Here is a 16,402-nt window from a genome sequence, read left to right as displayed (position 1 = left end):
CTCATAGCTGTCATCGCATTCATAAGCAAAAGGTTTCATTACCCAAGATGTTTCGTACCTACTACTAAGACTAACATACATATTAAAACAAAGAAGAATGCTTCGGATCTCTGGCGAAGCTGATTGACCACGCGGACTGAAGCGTTAAGCATTCAGTCCACCGGTCAAAGATTGATGAATTCAAAAAGATCTTAGAGGGTGCTTTATGGAGGTGCGCTAGCGCAGCAACTTGAACGTCAGTGCGATGCGCTATCGATCCGGGAACCGCACCAGTACTCGGACTCCCAATTGTCATCATCCGGGGCTTCGTAGTGGCGTCTGCAGGAACGTAGATATTTGAAAACTTGGCAGGGCCCAGGTCGACAATCATATCATGCCTGCTCCAATCTGAAGGGGGTGCAAGCCGTAGAAATTGGAGATCACCGCGCGGGTAAAAGGGGATCAGAAGCTGCCCGGCTGGGTCCTGCCCTTTGTTGGCGGCTACTATGGAATCCGGTCCCATCATTGGAATGGAACTCACAACGCTGAGCCGTGCTTGTTGTCAAACGCAGAGCCCTTCATCTTTCCATCGAACACAGGTTAGCATTTTAAATAAATCTGGGGGTAATGGGCAACAGGTGGTGTCAAATGTAGTCATATCACTAGGCGTCGAGAGGCCGTGTGCGACTTTACGCAAGCAATCCAGAGCGGCAAGATCACTGAAGACGCAGCAAGACGGGAGAGATAATGATTCATTGAAGAACGACGTTTACATCTTACGAGACGACCGTACGTACGCTCTACCCTCGACTCGGATCCTCCTTGATGTGGATTATCGTTGTTCGCCTGCCCTTGTTACTACCGTCATTGAATATGAAAGTCCAGTCATGATATTGAAAATGCAGAAATCACCATGTTTTGGATATCATCGCATTCGAGCTCACTACTTCCGAGCCCGAGAAAGAGAAAGAAAAAGGTCGAAAAGCGCAGTTTGTCGCCGTGTGAATGCTACGTGGCATGGAGCATCAGTGCTTCTAAATTGTCGGGTATAAGTAGTTTCATGGGAGAAGAGCGAAAATAAAGAATTCTGTAATTTTGAACCATCATTCCAATTTCGGCATCGGCGGCTATACAGACCCTGTTTTGCATCTTCTTCCCGGACCAGAACCGAAACAATTAGCGTGGTATAAAATGCAACGCATAAGAAGTAGAACCCTAGCAATCTCTGCATTATTTCATCCCCCCTTCTCCCCCTCACCAATATGAAGTTCTCTTCGTTCGCTGCCGCCACTGTCCTTTCCTCTGTCCTTGCTCTCGTTAATGCTGCTGTCCTGGACGTTTTTGTGCCGCAAATAACGTCTCCCACTGCTGGCGATACTTGGGTGGTTGGCTCAAATTACACGGTTACATGGTGAGATTCTTTCCGAGTTGTATCTGATTCGTTCCGCCGCTAAGACTTGTGATTTCAGGGATACTTCTGATGCGCCTGCTCAGATCACAAATGAACAAGGAGAAATATACTTGAGGAAAGGATCAAAAACTCAGAGTCGTACGTTTTGTTGTATTGGATCACTGCCCACTTGGAACCGACCTTACATACAGCTGCTCTTGCCTCTGGCTTCTCCATCCTTGATGGCGCCGTTAACGTGATAGTCCCAGAGACAACCACGGTTGGCGATGACTATTATGTTGTCCGTGAGTATTTCTCTTCCGAATGTCTGTCTTGTATCCCCATTAATGTTTTTTTTTTAGTGTTTGGTGATTCGGGCAATTGGAGTGGAGAATTCTCGATCAAAGCATGAGCGGCAAGTCGATATTGAAAAAACATTATTTCGCATATTCTGGGAAGAGACTTTCGGACCTTTTTACTATTCGTTCGTTTCATAAACCCCGGACGGACTGGGATATTGTAGCATTTTACTTACATATTTTGCCGTGTGTATACACACGCTCTAACGCTCCACTAACATGCAGCCATTATCCACTTTTTCACACGGAGGGACCTGAGGATTCTTGCCCTAGAAACGAGTGGGGTGATATCTGTCGAGTGAACGTCAGAAATTTGAGAGTCTATGAAAGTGGCTGCGCTGCGCCTTTGCCACACGGCAGCCGCACAAATGGAGCCAGACCCAAATTGACGTGACGGGACGGCGGCTGTGTGTACGCGCTGTCCCGCTCTACGATGACGTTTTTATACCGTCTTTGCAGCTGATCGTTGATAGAGGGGCATACAGAGAAAAGTAAAATCGCCACCAGCGGGAACAGTGTTCATTTGAAAAGCTGCTCTGCGTGCGGTCTGATTAAAAACGTTAGCGGTGAAGTTTCCCCGCGCCCTTGGTATTTCCTAATAGTAGATCCTGTACCACTAAAATAATTGATATCAGCGTGGTATGTTCGTAATGCGTACTTGATGTGAATTCACCATGTAAGACCCAAAAAGCCCGACCCTTGTAGAGAAGCCTTTCTTAACATGCCTTTCTTTCGAGGGTCCGTTGGCTTGTAGAGTGGAGTGTCCATGCACAGTTCATCGCTACCCGAAAACATCATCTCCGACAAATATCTTAAGGGGTGCTCCCCTTGTCCAGGCACAGCGTTTTCCAATCCTGGATAGTGAAGAGCAGTAGAACAATCTAGGAAATCGACATCGTAATCGATACGCATGGTTTCAAATGCTACGCTTTCCATGGCAATCCAGAGTCCTTCCAACGAGGGTAGGTTTTCTGCCATGCGAATGAGAGATTCCTGTGTGGAATAGAATTAGACGCCTGAGCCTAGCGAATGATAACGAGCTTACCACATCTCGAACACGGCTGGATATTCGCCGCTACATGTGTCCTTGGGAACTCGATGTCGTTGACCTCTTCTTCGTCGGTATCTCCTTCATTGCTCTCCTTTTCATTGTCATGCTCAGCATGAGTTCATAAACTCCATTAACAGAATGGATATGTGCGAAATAACAACTAAAATGCTCTCCAGACAAATTGAGCTGGCCTGAAGAGCAGTCCAGATATCGGGATACCTCCTCTGTCGTTGGTAATGAACGAAGTAGTGCTCCCTAATCGCAACTCCGTCAGAAAATGAAAATGCTTTATCAACCTATCATTGATGGTAACATCAAATGCATCCAAGACAAGGCGGCGAAGTCGAAGTGAAATATTGTCTGGTATTCCGGAAAGCAGTGTGTCTTAGAAGATTCGTTGGATATATTGAGTTCGATAAGGATTAGAAGCAAAGTATTATCACGGTTTATCGAATAAGACAACAACGAGAGCTTGCGTAAGTTCGTGACATACTGAGTGATAAACGGTCGGAGATCTGCCTGCTCGCTTGATGTGGAAAAGGAAAATTGTTCAAGCTTGCATGGTCAGCAGCAGAGTTAATAACGATGGGGAGAGCCCATTGTGGGTCTTCACGGCAAGCGTACATTCTGACTGCCAGTTAACCTTGAGACCAGTGCGAAAGGTACCACCACCCACATCAGAGGTTTCAAATGGCTTAAGGAAGCGATGGCATTTGGCAGCGCAATTTTTAATGCCTGTTGAAACGCGTCGGAAGGCAGAGTATGAGTCCAACATCCGTGACGAGGCTTCAGATCAAAGACGACGTATTCCTTTGCGTATACGTTGCGCCGTTCGCTCAATGACATTATCTTGAGATGACGGACGTGCGGGGGCGCAGCATGCGCATTGGACATAGCTTGAAGCATTTCGATTGTCTTCTGGTATCCCCGGCCAACGACGTCAATGACAATAAAAGAAAAGATAATCCGGGCTAACTCATCGTTCGTCATCTACAAGACGCTCAGACATTTTGGAGGCAATCGAGGTAGAGATGAAGATGGTTATCAGAACACAATGTTTTGTTCTTTGAGCCTTAGAAAGGTGCGTACACGGTTGCTAATTGCATCAAGAAGTACCGGTGGTAGCTTCAAGCCGGGTGGAGTTTTCAGTCAGAACATGGGTTAGGGTTCCTTGGAGGATGGAAAAAGTTGTCAGGTATTTCCGTGCAGATCCAAGAACTTATTTGGCTCTATTTATCCGACACCTTTGCTTGGCAATAGCAATCTTGAGAATAATGCCTGCCGCCTGTGACATTCGTTTCCAGCTCGGCGCGCTGATTCGTTTCGTTTACAGCCTAGGACTCGGTAACGAGCCAGAAGCTTTCCCCTCACTGCTTGGCTTACGCCACTGCCCCCAAGCTTCGCTGTTTTGTCTATCACGAATACTGTTTGCATTCTAAAAAAAATTGATGGATACGCAGACACGGAGAATGAGGTGCTGAATCTGTGAATACCCCAACCTATCACTTGCGGCTTTTCCAGCCACAATGTCTTCAAACCCCCTTTCCTTTCGTCGAAAGAACCTCGTTCTAGGGTCTGATGCTTCCCTTTCCAAACGTGACAGATTTGTACGCCAGATCTTCAGATCTTCTAACAAGGGCTCCAAGTTCCTAATACACTTTTCACTGCACATATAACACGCATGACGACCGAGATGCGGTACCCGGTGACACTACTAACAGCCAAGTTTTGGGGTTTAGATCCCTTACAGCACGTACGTCCATGGAGATGAACATTTCGTCGTGGTACTCGCACGTCCTGAATCATTTCAACACTACAATGAGGTCGCTTGTCGGATCACCTCACCTTGGCCAGGGTACGTCTTGTAGTTTGGATTCGTGATTTCGTTGGCGACGAGCGTCCCAATTTCTCAAAATGTACGGTAAAAAGGGAGGAGGAGTTCATGAAACACCAAACGGGCTTGTACGAGTACAAGCAGTACGTGACTGAAGGAAGGTGTTTACGACTTAACGATAACCGGGCTCCCCTGATATGGATGCGCGACGAACTGATAACAGATAACAGCTCGCTACGCGAGTTGCCGACAAACGCATAGCTATGCGGATACCCGTGTCCTTGCTGAAAGTATCGTGCAACTTGATTCGAGCGATCTGTAGAAGCATGAACGTCTATGTCCAGTGGCGCACCAAACTTCGCATAGTTGAAGCGACCCTCTGAGGCTGGTAAATTGGAAAAAATGGACTGCACTGGACGCCATCTACGGTGCGATTGACGGAGATGCACATAAGGAGCACCGTTCTTTTGCTTTGACGAAACCTTGAACTTCGCTCTGATCTCTCTGTAATTAGTGTGATGAGTAAAGGGCCACGGACAGCAGGCTCCAGACCTCGACGAAATTGCTATGTTCACGATTTGCGATCTCTTTGCCGCCTTCTTTAAAATTGCAGACTAGAGGATGGGACGCCTGAACATGCCATGCTGTACAGCTTTTGTAAATCATCCTTTAAGACATCATAACGTCCTGGAACAGAAGACTCACCCCGTCAATGGTTGGTCTTTTCGAGTCCATCGTGATCTAAAAATCCCTCTCTTAGTTTCAGTGGACTCTCCGTCATTCGTACGAGATCGATGCCTGAGAGCCACTGCGATGATGGATGAACAAAAAGTGGCGCTTACGATATCGCGGGCTCGTTTGCCCTAAGTATGACCCTACAGAGAAGTGATCTTTGTGGTCTGGTCTCCTTCATCTCCCTCCTCTTCGTCTTCGTACTTCTCTTGCTCTGGACCCCCGTCCCTAGCATGAAGAGTCCATGACACTACGTGAGGCCATTAGACCGAGTTACGGAGAAGTACCATCGTCGCCAGAGACAAGCGAAGATCGTTAGTGTTGTGAGAGAAGCAGCATGATTTATACCTGTCTTAGAAAGCAGCCGTTCCACAGACTTTGCATCTGACAGGGCGGAGGACTCTGAGCCAGATACTCCGTCAAGGAAGAGAGAAGGCGCCTGAAGACTTTTTAAAATATACCCTTTGTTCTGGCTGGGCCCCAGAAGATCAAGAATCGCGGCATGGCCTGTGTCACAGAGAACGAATCCGTTCCAGAGTTTACCCGAAGCCTCAAAACAAGCCAGCGAAGTCAGTCCGCGGGACAGCGACATGGACCCAAGGCGAGGTGGCAGAAATAATATTGTTAACGCATATTTCGGGAGTTTAGGCTGTTGTTGAGCATCACGAAGGTAGAAGCTGTGATATTCGTGCCCACAGGTTTAGCGATGGCATCTTTATGCTTCAGAAAGCGTGCGAAGGCGCTACTAGTAGTAAACGGCCGTCAACTTGCACTGTGTCAGCCTCTACACAAAGTTGCCACGGGCGAAAAAATCTGAAAGGCACTGTCAGTACATTCTAGCGAGTGATTTCAAAATTCACCTCGCCTGATAGAATCATAATATTGGAAGAACAGATGCATCGTGGCAACCGCGCTATCTCAGGGGCTATCTCCTCCCCCGGCTTCCGGGCCGAACGAGAGAGGCGGTGTCGCGTGGTGAAGTTGCCCCGGCTCCTTACTGCGTCTCTTCCATCTTATCGCTTTACTGTCGGAGGTTCAGAGCTGCAATATCCCAATAGTTCGACTTGGTTGCGAAATTTAGATTCGTGGAAGGATGTCATAGCCATGCTATATTTCCTTGTCTGTTATAGATGTACCTAGGAAAGAAAGGAGACGAAATCATGGTTATCTTCAACCTTCCCAAAGGACACAATGCAGCACGATACACGAAATACGCCTAAAAATTACACCTCTGGACGCTATGGCAATACTGCACTCGTAAGTTATGCAACTGACAGAGAAGTCACATCTCTGCATGGCGTCTGGATTGGCAGTAACGATCAGGAATCACCTAAAGACTTTCCTGGCTATTTGTGGACGTATCTATGCTGCGTGGCGAAAACAAGAAATTTGCCAAGGCGAAATGAATTGGTGATACTTTTAAAACTAAAATTATAAGGTATAGTGTTCTAGGAATCCATTTTGTCTACGCACAACGCGTAGATAGAAGACGTCGTCTCCCAAGCTAGGTGGCCACATCCTTTTGCTGTGGTACCTTCTCCTCGGGCACATTGTCTTGCGTCTCCTTGTTCTCCTTCTCTTTGGCATCTTCCAATTCAGGATATAAAAGATCCCATGTCGGGAGTGGGAGTCTTTTGGGCAAGGGCGAATTTCCGCGCCATGGCTTGGGTGACTGGGGGGAAGTCGGCGACTTTGGCGTCCGGGGAGTCATAGGCTTGGGCGTTTTGGGCGTTTTGGGTGATAAGGCCGCTATAGGCGACGGTGCTGGAGACGACGAGCCGCCGCGTTTAAAGATTGCAATGGGCGATGGTATCCCCTTCCTTTTGGGGGTGTTTTGGGACATCTTCTCCTCTGTGAGACGGACGCTATCGATGAGGGTTTTGAAGTTGACTTTGGGCTCTGCGAGAGTGGCCTTGATGAGTTGTTGCTAAGAACGGAATCAGGATGAAGTGGGTGGCATTGAGAAGGTAAGGACATACATGTTCAGTTGGGCTTCTCAATGCCTTGGCCATCAACGGAGGAAGAGGTCTATTAGACAAGACTCCAGGGCGGAGATGGAGCGTCGGGGGCTTTTTTGTACCTCGCGGGATGGTTTCCTTTTTTCTTGGTGAAAGATCTGAGGCAACACCTGGGATAAAACAGTTATCGGAAAGAGAAATGTCACCGAACCCTTCCAGAGTATGTTCATCATTCTCGTCTGGAATAGTGGGAACGGTGGATGAAGATGTCTCCTGTGTCAACGACGTAGTGGTACGCGACATGGTGCGAGATGCCAGAGGCGATAGTAGCCGCAACTGCAAAAGGCATGGGTCTTTTATCCTGAGCTCACCGGGAGCATCATCAGGGGCAAAGTTTAGCATGCATTGTCAACAATCGTTGTTCTGTTTATAGACAATGTCATCGCATGTTGTGCCACTGGAAAGGATGCGCTATCTCTTTCCCCAGTTTCAAACTCAGCACATCACGGAAAAGGTTTGTCCAGAAGGCCCTTGCCGCTTCAGCGTCGGCTTAAGTAGAACTCTGAGTTGCCCGTCAACGTGCTCCGTCTCATGGTAGGCGTGAAACTGGGGCACTCCTTCACCGACACATAACACCATCCACTGCTTTGCAAGAAGAGCGCGACGGTTGCATGCACACAACACCAAATTACTACGCATTATGATCGATCGGCTTCCATTATTAGCCCTTTCGAGCAGGTAAAAATCATTGATAGCGCGATACGCGTCTCACCGAAATGATTCATGATTCGAATAAATAGTCGAGCTTGGAAGATTCATTCCAGAGAAATTTTTGAGAAAGAACAACATGGACAAATATGAAGGACACCAATCACTGTCGGAGAGGGCCTCTATATAAAGGACATGAACAGTGCAAAATGAAAATACATTATCACTGCTTACATTCGCGTGAACTTACTTACCATACAAAAAAGCCTTAGTGATATCTCCCTGGAAACGTCCGATGTATGTCAGTAGCTCTTCGTCAGGAAGCATGGAGTGTTCTAGTGCTTGATTCAGCTGCGTTCTTAGCTACAATAGACAGAGGGTCAATAAACGAAGGGCCTTCGGCTTCCAGTGTCACAAGGAGCCGCTTACCCGTAATAAAGCCTTTCGTCTTATAGTAATCTGCGTACTTTCGCTCTCCTTTTCGTTACGTGCATGTAGATCAGAGAGGTTAGCAGAGACTCTTTTAGCCTCTGTGAGTACATCGCTTGGTAGGTCGGCAAGTCGAGCGAGTTCCAGTCCTAGATGATCACGAGGTTAACGGCTTCGTTGACAAGCCGACTTCTTTTGAACGTGCCATAATGCGACATGTCTTCAAGTGCACCATCGACGATCCTTGCGGGCTGCAGTTCAAGAACCGAAAAGTATGTAAAGCTTGTCCAACGTACTTGTATTGAAAAGTCATCCCAAAGTTGGACTCAGATGGACGCGGTTTCTGAAAGAGGTACTCGAATTGAAGCGAAATAAAGAACAAAGCAAGTCGCACCTGGACAGAGAGATGGAGACTGAAGGACGGATCAAGATTGGTAAGGAAAGGAGAAAGAGAAGACTCACTTTACTATGGAAGGCTTACGAGAAAGCGTGGTGCTCAGCTCGTTGAAGTGACTGGAAAAGAATATCAGCATGTCAGTAAGCAAGCAACCGAATATACGGTGGATTTTACGTCGCAAAGAAGACAAATGACTGCAAATTTAGGTTAGACGAGGTTCGTCTTTAAGATAAGGGAGACGACAACCTTGTGTTCTATCAAAGCCTCAGCAATAGCATGCGATATTCCTACGCCTTCTCTAGGTGAGGTCCCTCTCCCAAGCTCATCGATGAGGATGAGAGTTTTAGGAGTGGCCAGACCTGTGCGAGTGATATATATCATCTACTAACAATTCGCTAGCGAGACATACCGAGAATCATCGCAGAAGTCGCCATCTCACTAGCAAATGTACTGAGACTCTTCTCCATGTCATCGTCGTTTGACAGCCTAGTCAAAAGGGCGTTGTGTATCCTAATAGCAAATTGATGAACGTTAGCTTTATTAGAACTAATCGCTGATTCCCTCTTACCGAAAACTTGCGTACTCGGCCGGTACAAAACAACCACACATAGCCATCACAGTCAATAGTCCCACTTGACGTAGATAAGTACTTTTTCCTGAAGGATGTGGCCGTCAGATGAATACATCAATCAACATTGATATTTACCGGACATGCTGAAGAGGCTTTAATGTTAGTTGTTGCCTATAAAATGAACTATGCGTACTTCGGTCCCTGGATGATTTGAAAAGAGGAAGAATCATCGCAATACACATCGTTAGGTACGAGCGTGCCCATCATACGCAAAGTCTCGAGAATGGGATGTTTGCCCGCCTTGATAGCCAGTGTTCCTGTGAATTCTGGTCGAACTGGAGAGGTGGAATAAGGTGGGTGCCTTTGGAATTATTCCAGAATTACCATAGTTGCGCACTGGTAAGGGTCAAATAGGTAAGAAAATATGAGTATGAAAACGCTTGTACTTACTGATGGACACATGAGCGAATGACAGTAGCATATCCACCAGGGCAATCTTGCTCGCCATCTTCAGGGTGAGCTATCTAAGAGAACAGATGAACTAACCGCTTCGGAAGCTTTGTACAAGGCTCCTACGTCGACAAGAATTTCTGCAACGAGGTCCCGAATGATCCTGCATTCAGATGCTTTAGTACTTCTCGCAGTCATGAAATCCACGAATTTACTTGTCGCTCAAAATCAATGTCTCGTCCAATGCGTCTTTCATCCTTGCGTTCATCTTTTTCTATCAAAAAAGTGAGAAAAGGATGACACATCAAAAGGTTCATCTCTACCAACTCCATGGAGGAGAACTGCCACCTCCCCTTCTTCAGCGACACATTGATGAATCCCTTTGGCAATTCTTCAATCACATCAGACTTCTTCAACGAAAATACAAAACCAATATCTTGATAGACAAGAGTCAGTGGTAGATCGTACTGCTCCGACAAAGTGGCGTTTAGGGCATATATATCGCCAACGTTTTCCTTGTACGTCTCGCGGGCTACGTCGAGCAGCGGATTATAGTTTGCCTGACCAGAGCAACTCAGAATATACGTATGTATGATGTAAATGACGCTCAACCTTTACGGCGTAGACGCGAGCGTTGACAGCACCAATGCCATGCTGAACAAGACATTATTAGGGCGATTTGATTCTATAAATATGAAGAGAATGAACTTTGGAAGGTAAAGTATCCTCGTTTAAACTCTTGGTAATTAAATGGTCAATGTAAGCAATCCGTTCGTCGGAGGCCATCTGAGACCGTTTCCTTAGTCCGACTGTCAACATTCAAGATAAGAAGGAAAACAGGCACGTACTTCGCAGACAATTCGAAGCAAATGCGATTTACATCCTGCCAGAGCCTGCTGGAGCTGAGGAATACACTTGACGATATTCCGCAGATTCAGCATTTGCGACACACGGGTGGATGCTCCCTGGGCCGTGCTAGTGGGCTTCGTTTCAGATGAAGCGAGCTACCAACAGACATATTAGATTGATTCCCAATGATAAAAATGGAATCAATACAGAGGTTATCAGCTTGTCAAAATCCATTTTGTTCATTGGCTTCAGAGATGCCTTCACGTTTGTGAATGCATCTTCACTTTTAACAAACTCTGTGACTGGTGTTCGGTTACAGTTTGAGCGATGAGAGATGTCTACGTACCTTCGACAACATCTAGTCGTGCTTCAATGGCATTCTGCCCTAAAGACGTTGGTCAATTCCAAGCTTGTTCTATTAGCCAATAAGCATGCCGGTGATTGGAGACAGAAGATTGACGCGTAGTAAACGAGACGCCATGGCAGTGAAGGTATAGTTAACAGTTCTGCACGAGCTTCAGTTCGTCACAGACTCCGAAAGAACACTGACGTACCCAAACAGAGAATGGGTTGATTTCTTGTTCGAAATATTTCCCACCAATTCAAGATTCCTGATTGTTTCAGGATCGATCATCATAGTTCCATCGACGGGGACATAGCGAATGAGGAGGGACCCAGCAGCGAATCTGGTGTTCAGTTTGGCCTCAGCGTGCCTGAACAGGGCGGAGGTGGCGGATAGCGCAAAATATCTAGCGCGAATGTGTAGAACTTGAAAATGAAACGCATATATGCACTTACTTGTCGCGTACAGCCATGAGAGTACCTGCCCGCTCGTCGTCTTCTACACACAACTGGTCGATGAATTGCATCCCTGTACAACGAAATCAAACGATATGTCGGCCGGAGAAATCAAGAAACCCACCACTCAACTCGTTCCAATACTTTCTGCCCATGGGCTCCAGCGGCACGCTTGGAAACTCTTCACGTATAAACTCGACCAGAAGGGACGTAGCAGGTGCGCGCTTTCCCGAGGGCAGCAAAGACGCATCCGACGCCGACAGAAACGTGTCGGGCACAAGAATAAGACAAGGATTATGCAAATGCATCTGATGGAGGGTCTTGACATATGTCTGGCAGTCTGCAAGCTGGAAGGCGGAAGAGTTCGAGTGCTGGCAAAGGACATTGCTGGTGCAACTGACCTGTACGAGCATGACACGGCCAGTGTCCTTATCAAGTGCGGCCATTCCCACTTCGCGCGATATTCCCCTGCCCTCGAGAAGAGCAATCACGTAGCTAGCATCATGTCGGGTCGAGGCAGCGGTTTGAGGGGGTACAGTTGCTAGCCTTGATTGGACAGTCCACCGTCGGCTCTGTCCCGTTGTTGGACGGTGACAATACAGGTGGCTCATTGGACGCGCCGTGCTCGACCTCGACGCGGTTCCGGTCATGGGACGCGTCGTTGAATGCGCGAACACGGTGGAAAGAAGAAGAAAAGCGTCTATCCATTTTGGGCGACTGATGGAATAAACACTACGTCAGACCAGACGTCGAAGGGTGAGCAATACCCGCTTTCAGTCTGACACTGTATATGCATAAGCGATAACAAATGTATTGCGGATGAGGGGGGTTGATGGTGACCAGATACCAGACATTGTTATGGTCATCTACATATAAAATAAGACCAGACAACGGGCAGAGTATATCCAATGAATATCGGAATGTCATTAGGGCATATAATAGTCAAGCCCATCATAATATAGTCGTAGCCATCTATGCACACTGCATGCCGTAAAGTGAGTTGGGCGATGTCGCTGACGATGCGCGAGAAACGTACAGATTCCTTAAGGTATGAGACAAGGTCGTTCCTGTCTTTATCCTTCTTCAAACCAGCGAAGGCCATCTTGGTTCCAGGAATGTACTGTAACCGCGTAGTCAGTCAACGTAGCATCCCGCTTAGCAGGATACGAACCTTTTTGGGGTTTTCGAGGTATTCGAAGAGTGTCTGCTCATTCCACTCAACGCCTTTGTTCACGTTGGCGGCAGTGTACGAGTATCCATCCGCCTGTCCAGACTTGCGACCGAAAATTCTGCAAACGACAACGACGCTCGTAAATGTTGACGTTTTCGCGATCATTAAAGACGCACCCGTGCAAGTTGGGACCAACTTTGTGAGCCTCGCCGGCTGCAACAGTATGGCACTGAGCGCACCGTGTCTTGAAGAGACCAGCACCCTTGGAAACGTCACCTGCAACCCCGCGCTACGTCAGTTACCCGGTCTATGTCATTCATGGGAAGAACATACCAGGAGCAAAAGGCATCGTCGATAACGAATATAACGACAAAAAAGAAAGGAATATGCAACAGTGAAGAGGACGACGAGTCTGACACGAATGTGGTTTGGAATAAAGACAGCTGGAGAAAAGTTTTTGAAGTGAAGCGGGGATTATATAATGACCCGATTCCTGCCGTGACCAATCATTACCGGGTGATTTGGTGCCGGTGGAGATCACCGGAGACGAGTCATCCCGTTCCGCGGCACCCTTTTCCCGATGATCACCGCCAGTCACCGCCGCATCGTCAATCCGTGTTTTCTCCTAGTAATAGTATTTCTGTGTTGCTCTTTGACTATCTTAGCGCTTCGATTCTACCTCCTTTTTTTTCTTTCGCCATCCCCGAGGCACGAACTCAATGAGATGTTCCCCCACGCACTTGGTGTGTCGGTTCATCTTTCCCGAGTACGAACGGTGGGGTACCAGAGTAACTAATATATGGGCTTATCATCTGACTGGAACAAAACCGCGTATCATAATACTATTGCAGATGCTTACTCCCACACTGTGTATCCTTCCGTCTTTGCCTACAAGTTAGTTGCTGTCACAGGGGATGGCTTGTCGACAACCTGCAGTCCCTAAGGATCTCTGTTCCATCGGCGGTTTGACAATGGGTTTACAGGATGACTGAATGTAGAACATGCTCCTTCTGGTCTCTATGGCGATCAACACTGAAATGCAATAGAAATACTTAATTATCTCAACTGGTCAACTTGGTTAGCTGCAAGCAACGCTATCCTTCAACCTGCACATTTATGCAGCTCGGGATACTCTACATGGTGGAATACATATCGACATAACCGCATTCTTGAATCGCTGATCTCAATGGGAAATTAGAAACTATTCCCAAGAATTTACGGTCAAATGCATGCTATATGTACGTGGTTAATAAAAACTACATAGATTGCGGAAAAAATTATAGATCAATCAACAAGGCCTCCTGCCGCTCTTCTCTCTGCGCCACTCCTGTAGGTATTGACGGTTCGTACATCGAGAACGCCTGAGGAGCTGACGTAGGAGCAACTGGAAACTGGGGAAGAGATGGTGGTGTCGGCGCGTACCGTTGAGCTTGCTGGTGTGGTGCTTGCCGATAAGTAGTGTGGACGGTATTACTTCGTGACGGCAGCGGCTGAGGAGTAGGAACTGAATATGAAGAGACCGTGTTTTGTCGGGTCAAGGCGGGAGGTGTGTGTTGAGTCGGCGGCAAAGACTCCGGGGCTGACACAGGAGCCGCGTTAACCGGGGCAGGCGGAACCTGATATGTCGTTTGAATTTCCGGTGATGAATGTTTCTCAGGCAGGGGATATGTGCTATAAGAGATTGGCGGGGCTTCCTGTAGAGGAGACATAGGAACGGGTTCAGACTGGTACGTTTGTGAAATTGGAGAGGTGTTCTCGCCAGCTTGTAGAGGCGGTAAATATTGTTGAGACGATCCTACGTAGCTGTACTGCTGAGATGGTGCAGGGGTTGGCTGAGTGGGAACAGGAGCGGGAGCAAAATAAGACGATGGTGGTAGGGCTGATTGAGGTGAAGATACTGATGCGACTTGATACGGACTCTGCCATTGGGAATATCCATTTGTCAAAGGCTGGGACTGGCCATAGTTGGAAACGGGTTGTTCATACGCCTGTGAGGATCGCCAACGAGGATGGGCAACCTGTTCCGACAGTAATTGATCGTAAAGCTTAACAGCCTGTGACAGCTTGTCGTGCATATCCGCGAGCATTTCTGTACATGATGTCAGGGATCCAGCATATATATGGATTGATCGACGCACCTTCTTTCCGCCCTGCATCATCAAGACTCATTGCTAACTTAGGCCTCAAACTATTCGCCTTATCATACAACTCATTTACCGCAGGATATCTGGATATATCTCTCCCGTCTTGGCTTTGTACCTGTTCGATCGTTTGGCTGAAGGTTAAAATGGCATCCGACTCAAGAGGTTCGAGGTCATAGTTTGACAGTTTTGGAAGAGAAGGATGAGGGGGAACAACCCCAGGAGGATACGACTGAGAGTAGCCAGGACCTGAATATTCAGAAGAGGGGGCTTCTGAGCGCGGCGTTTCCACCGCAATAGGGGCGCTGGCTTTCGGAGCAGACGCTTCACGGAGGCTGGCTTCAATGGCAGCTTTCAAATCGGGATCATTTTCTTCATCGACAATGGACGGGCGGGGATGCGTAGTACGGTCGACGAGGGGAGGCTCTGAGTACTGCCAGGTGGGGGGAGAAGGAACATAACCTGGCCGAGAGGCGCCGTTCAACCCTGTTTCTTGAAGGGACAACTGGATGGCCCGCTGCAACTCCGCATCGGCAAGATCTCGTGCTGTACGATGACGGCTACCATGAAGGCTTGTAGAATGCCGATGGGTCTTGTTCCTAAAGTTAGGCGTCAAAAGATGTACCAGATGAGACAAAGTCAGACTCACGCCTTCTCGGCCTTCTTGTGTATCTTGGAATAACAACCATCGCATACGCGTACATCCTGAGCTATACCAAAATGAGGGAGAGGAATTGACTTCGAGGAACATTTCTGGTCAAAGACTTGGCCACAATTCCGGCAGTGGTGTTTGCGATTCGTGAACGTGAATGGGTCTCGACAACGCAGGCAGACATCAGAATCAATCCACTCTGGGGCTGTCTGGGTGTCAACCATGGCTGAATTGGTGACCGTAAGATCCTTAGGGGGGAAAGTAAATCCTGAAGAACGTCAATGGGTATACAATACGGGTTGCAGAAACTCTTGACCCACCTTCCATGTTCAAAGTCTTATACACCTGAGTAACATACAACAACGACGGCTTTCCTTCAAACGATACACTCCAATTCTGAATAAGCCTTAAGATGGTACCTTTGACATCAGCATTGAGCGCTGGCATTTTGAGTATTGAGACGAGGTTATCGATGAATTCTCTGGAAGCTACTTCCGTCAGGAAGTGGTCGCCACCATTCTTAATACAAATGTCGGTCAACTACAGGAGTGTCAGTCAGCAACACACGTACAATGGTAATTACGCACCCCCAGCGCTAACAGTTGAACATTAGGATTCTTGTGGTTCAGCCGCCGTTTCAGTGCGCGCATAGCGTCCTTCGCTGGGACAGACTTGGACCGTATCTGGTCGCATATCTCGAGATTGAGCGCAATATCTTCCGCCCCAGATGGCAGCAGCTCTGACGTCGCCTTGTCTGATGCACTGAGTCAAGGAGGGCGGCCATAGCAAAGAGGGGTGCTCACCTACGGCATCGTCAAGCTGAGACGTTCCCCAGAGCCAGCTACTAATCCCTGACATGATCTGAATGCGAAGGAAGGGTATAGAACTGGAAAGTGAATGTGGCTGCCAGTGTAGTCAGACGAGGATAAACAT

At 47.7% G+C, this 16,402-nt stretch overlaps 6 protein-coding genes across 6 annotated transcripts; 1 reads left to right on the top strand and 5 right to left on the bottom strand.

Annotated features, from left to right (window-relative positions):
- The first annotated feature begins 1,218 nt into the window (after positions 1 to 1,218).
- On the top strand, positions 1,219 to 1,966 carry BT62DRAFT_928177 (uncharacterized protein). The gene is made up of 4 exons (XM_043185453.1): positions 1,219 to 1,390; positions 1,449 to 1,528; positions 1,582 to 1,674; positions 1,732 to 1,966. Exons 1-4 carry the CDS (start codon positions 1,242 to 1,244, stop codon positions 1,779 to 1,781), a joined length of 372 nt encoding a protein of 123 aa, XP_043044389.1. The 5' UTR covers positions 1,219 to 1,241; the 3' UTR covers positions 1,782 to 1,966.
- An 882-nt stretch (positions 1,967 to 2,848) lies between these two features.
- On the bottom strand, positions 2,849 to 3,995 carry BT62DRAFT_542723 (uncharacterized protein). Its single transcript, XM_043181320.1, has 3 exons — positions 3,456 to 3,995; positions 3,273 to 3,406; positions 2,849 to 3,163 (listed from the first exon to the last, which is right to left on the bottom strand). Exons 1-3 carry the CDS (start codon positions 3,767 to 3,769, stop codon positions 2,940 to 2,942), a joined length of 672 nt encoding a protein of 223 aa, XP_043044388.1. The 5' UTR covers positions 3,770 to 3,995; the 3' UTR covers positions 2,849 to 2,939.
- A 2,854-nt stretch (positions 3,996 to 6,849) lies between these two features.
- Positions 6,850 to 7,606, bottom strand: BT62DRAFT_917156 (uncharacterized protein; the record flags this gene model as incomplete). Its single annotated transcript, XM_043184028.1, has 2 exons — positions 6,850 to 7,272; positions 7,325 to 7,606. 2 exons carry the CDS (start codon positions 7,604 to 7,606, stop codon positions 6,850 to 6,852), a joined length of 705 nt encoding a protein of 234 aa, XP_043044387.1.
- Positions 7,607 to 8,257: 651 nt separating this feature from the next.
- Positions 8,258 to 12,155, bottom strand: BT62DRAFT_1046066 (uncharacterized protein; the record flags this gene model as incomplete). Its single annotated transcript, XM_043178475.1, has 25 exons — positions 8,258 to 8,374; positions 8,441 to 8,589; positions 8,631 to 8,683; positions 8,737 to 8,783; positions 8,835 to 8,853; positions 8,903 to 8,953; positions 9,012 to 9,031; positions 9,084 to 9,196; positions 9,247 to 9,347; positions 9,406 to 9,493; positions 9,544 to 9,551; positions 9,602 to 9,743; positions 9,859 to 9,904; positions 9,955 to 10,021; positions 10,074 to 10,132; positions 10,182 to 10,418; positions 10,471 to 10,512; positions 10,567 to 10,644; positions 10,707 to 10,862; positions 10,915 to 11,053; positions 11,157 to 11,213; positions 11,262 to 11,456; positions 11,506 to 11,578; positions 11,630 to 11,852; positions 11,907 to 12,155. The coding sequence occupies 25 exons, from the start codon at positions 12,153 to 12,155 to the stop codon at positions 8,258 to 8,260; spliced, it is 2,529 nt and encodes an 842-aa protein (XP_043044386.1).
- A 106-nt stretch (positions 12,156 to 12,261) lies between these two features.
- On the bottom strand, positions 12,262 to 13,139 carry BT62DRAFT_542497 (cytochrome c). Its single transcript, XM_043181319.1, has 4 exons — positions 13,010 to 13,139; positions 12,853 to 12,952; positions 12,677 to 12,794; positions 12,262 to 12,625 (listed from the first exon to the last, which is right to left on the bottom strand). The coding sequence occupies exons 1-4, from the start codon at positions 13,023 to 13,025 to the stop codon at positions 12,368 to 12,370; spliced, it is 492 nt and encodes a 163-aa protein (XP_043044385.1). The 5' UTR covers positions 13,026 to 13,139; the 3' UTR covers positions 12,262 to 12,367.
- A 618-nt stretch (positions 13,140 to 13,757) lies between these two features.
- On the bottom strand, positions 13,758 to 16,384 carry BT62DRAFT_928171 (ubiquitin binding protein). The gene is made up of 6 exons (XM_043185452.1): positions 16,273 to 16,384; positions 16,057 to 16,223; positions 15,790 to 16,009; positions 15,467 to 15,737; positions 14,815 to 15,416; positions 13,758 to 14,765 (listed from the first exon to the last, which is right to left on the bottom strand). The coding sequence occupies exons 1-6, from the start codon at positions 16,325 to 16,327 to the stop codon at positions 13,954 to 13,956; spliced, it is 2,127 nt and encodes a 708-aa protein (XP_043044384.1). The 5' UTR covers positions 16,328 to 16,384; the 3' UTR covers positions 13,758 to 13,953.
- Between the last annotated feature and the right edge of the window lie 18 nt (positions 16,385 to 16,402).

Source organism: Guyanagaster necrorhizus (genome assembly GCF_019112545.1).
Source record: "Guyanagaster necrorhizus MCA 3950 unplaced genomic scaffold BT62scaffold_4, whole genome shotgun sequence".
NCBI classification, from domain to species: domain Eukaryota; kingdom Fungi; phylum Basidiomycota; class Agaricomycetes; order Agaricales; family Physalacriaceae; genus Guyanagaster; species Guyanagaster necrorhizus.
This window is presented reverse-complemented; position numbering and strand designations above follow the sequence as displayed.

Bases quoted from the DNA above. Each gene is read 5' to 3' on its own strand.
- BT62DRAFT_542723 (XM_043181320.1), bottom strand. From the start codon at position 3,769: ATGACGAACGATGAGTTAGCCCGGATTATCTTTTCTTTTATTGTCATT. The intron at 3,407-3,455 runs GTGGGTGGTGGT...ACTGGCAGTCAG, and splicing joins AGCCATTTGAAACCTCTGAT to AATGTACGCTTGCCGTGAAG. The intron at 3,164-3,272 runs GTATGTCACGAA...GAATCTTCTAAG, and splicing joins CTCCGACCGTTTATCACTCA to ACACACTGCTTTCCGGAATA.
- BT62DRAFT_542497 (XM_043181319.1), bottom strand. The intron at 12,795-12,852 runs GTGCGTCTTTAA...TGTCGTTTGCAG, and splicing joins GTTGGTCCCAACTTGCACGG to AATTTTCGGTCGCAAGTCTG. The intron at 12,626-12,676 runs GTTCGTATCCTG...ACGCGGTTACAG, and splicing joins ACCTCGAAAACCCCAAAAAG to TACATTCCTGGAACCAAGAT.
- BT62DRAFT_928171 (XM_043185452.1), bottom strand. From the start codon at position 16,327: ATGTCAGGGATTAGTAGCTGGCTCTGGGGAACGTCTCAGCTTGACGAT. The intron at 16,010-16,056 runs GTGCGTAATTAC...ACACTCCTGTAG, and splicing joins TTCAACTGTTAGCGCTGGGG to TTGACCGACATTTGTATTAA. The intron at 15,417-15,466 runs GTGAGTCTGACT...GCCTAACTTTAG, and splicing joins CACAAGAAGGCCGAGAAGGC to GAACAAGACCCATCGGCATT.
- BT62DRAFT_928177 (XM_043185453.1), top strand. From the start codon at position 1,242: ATGAAGTTCTCTTCGTTCGCTGCCGCCACTGTCCTTTCCTCTGTCCTT. The intron at 1,529-1,581 runs GTACGTTTTGTT...CCTTACATACAG, and splicing joins AGGATCAAAAACTCAGAGTC to CTGCTCTTGCCTCTGGCTTC. The intron at 1,675-1,731 runs GTGAGTATTTCT...TTTTTTTTTTAG, and splicing joins CGATGACTATTATGTTGTCC to TGTTTGGTGATTCGGGCAAT.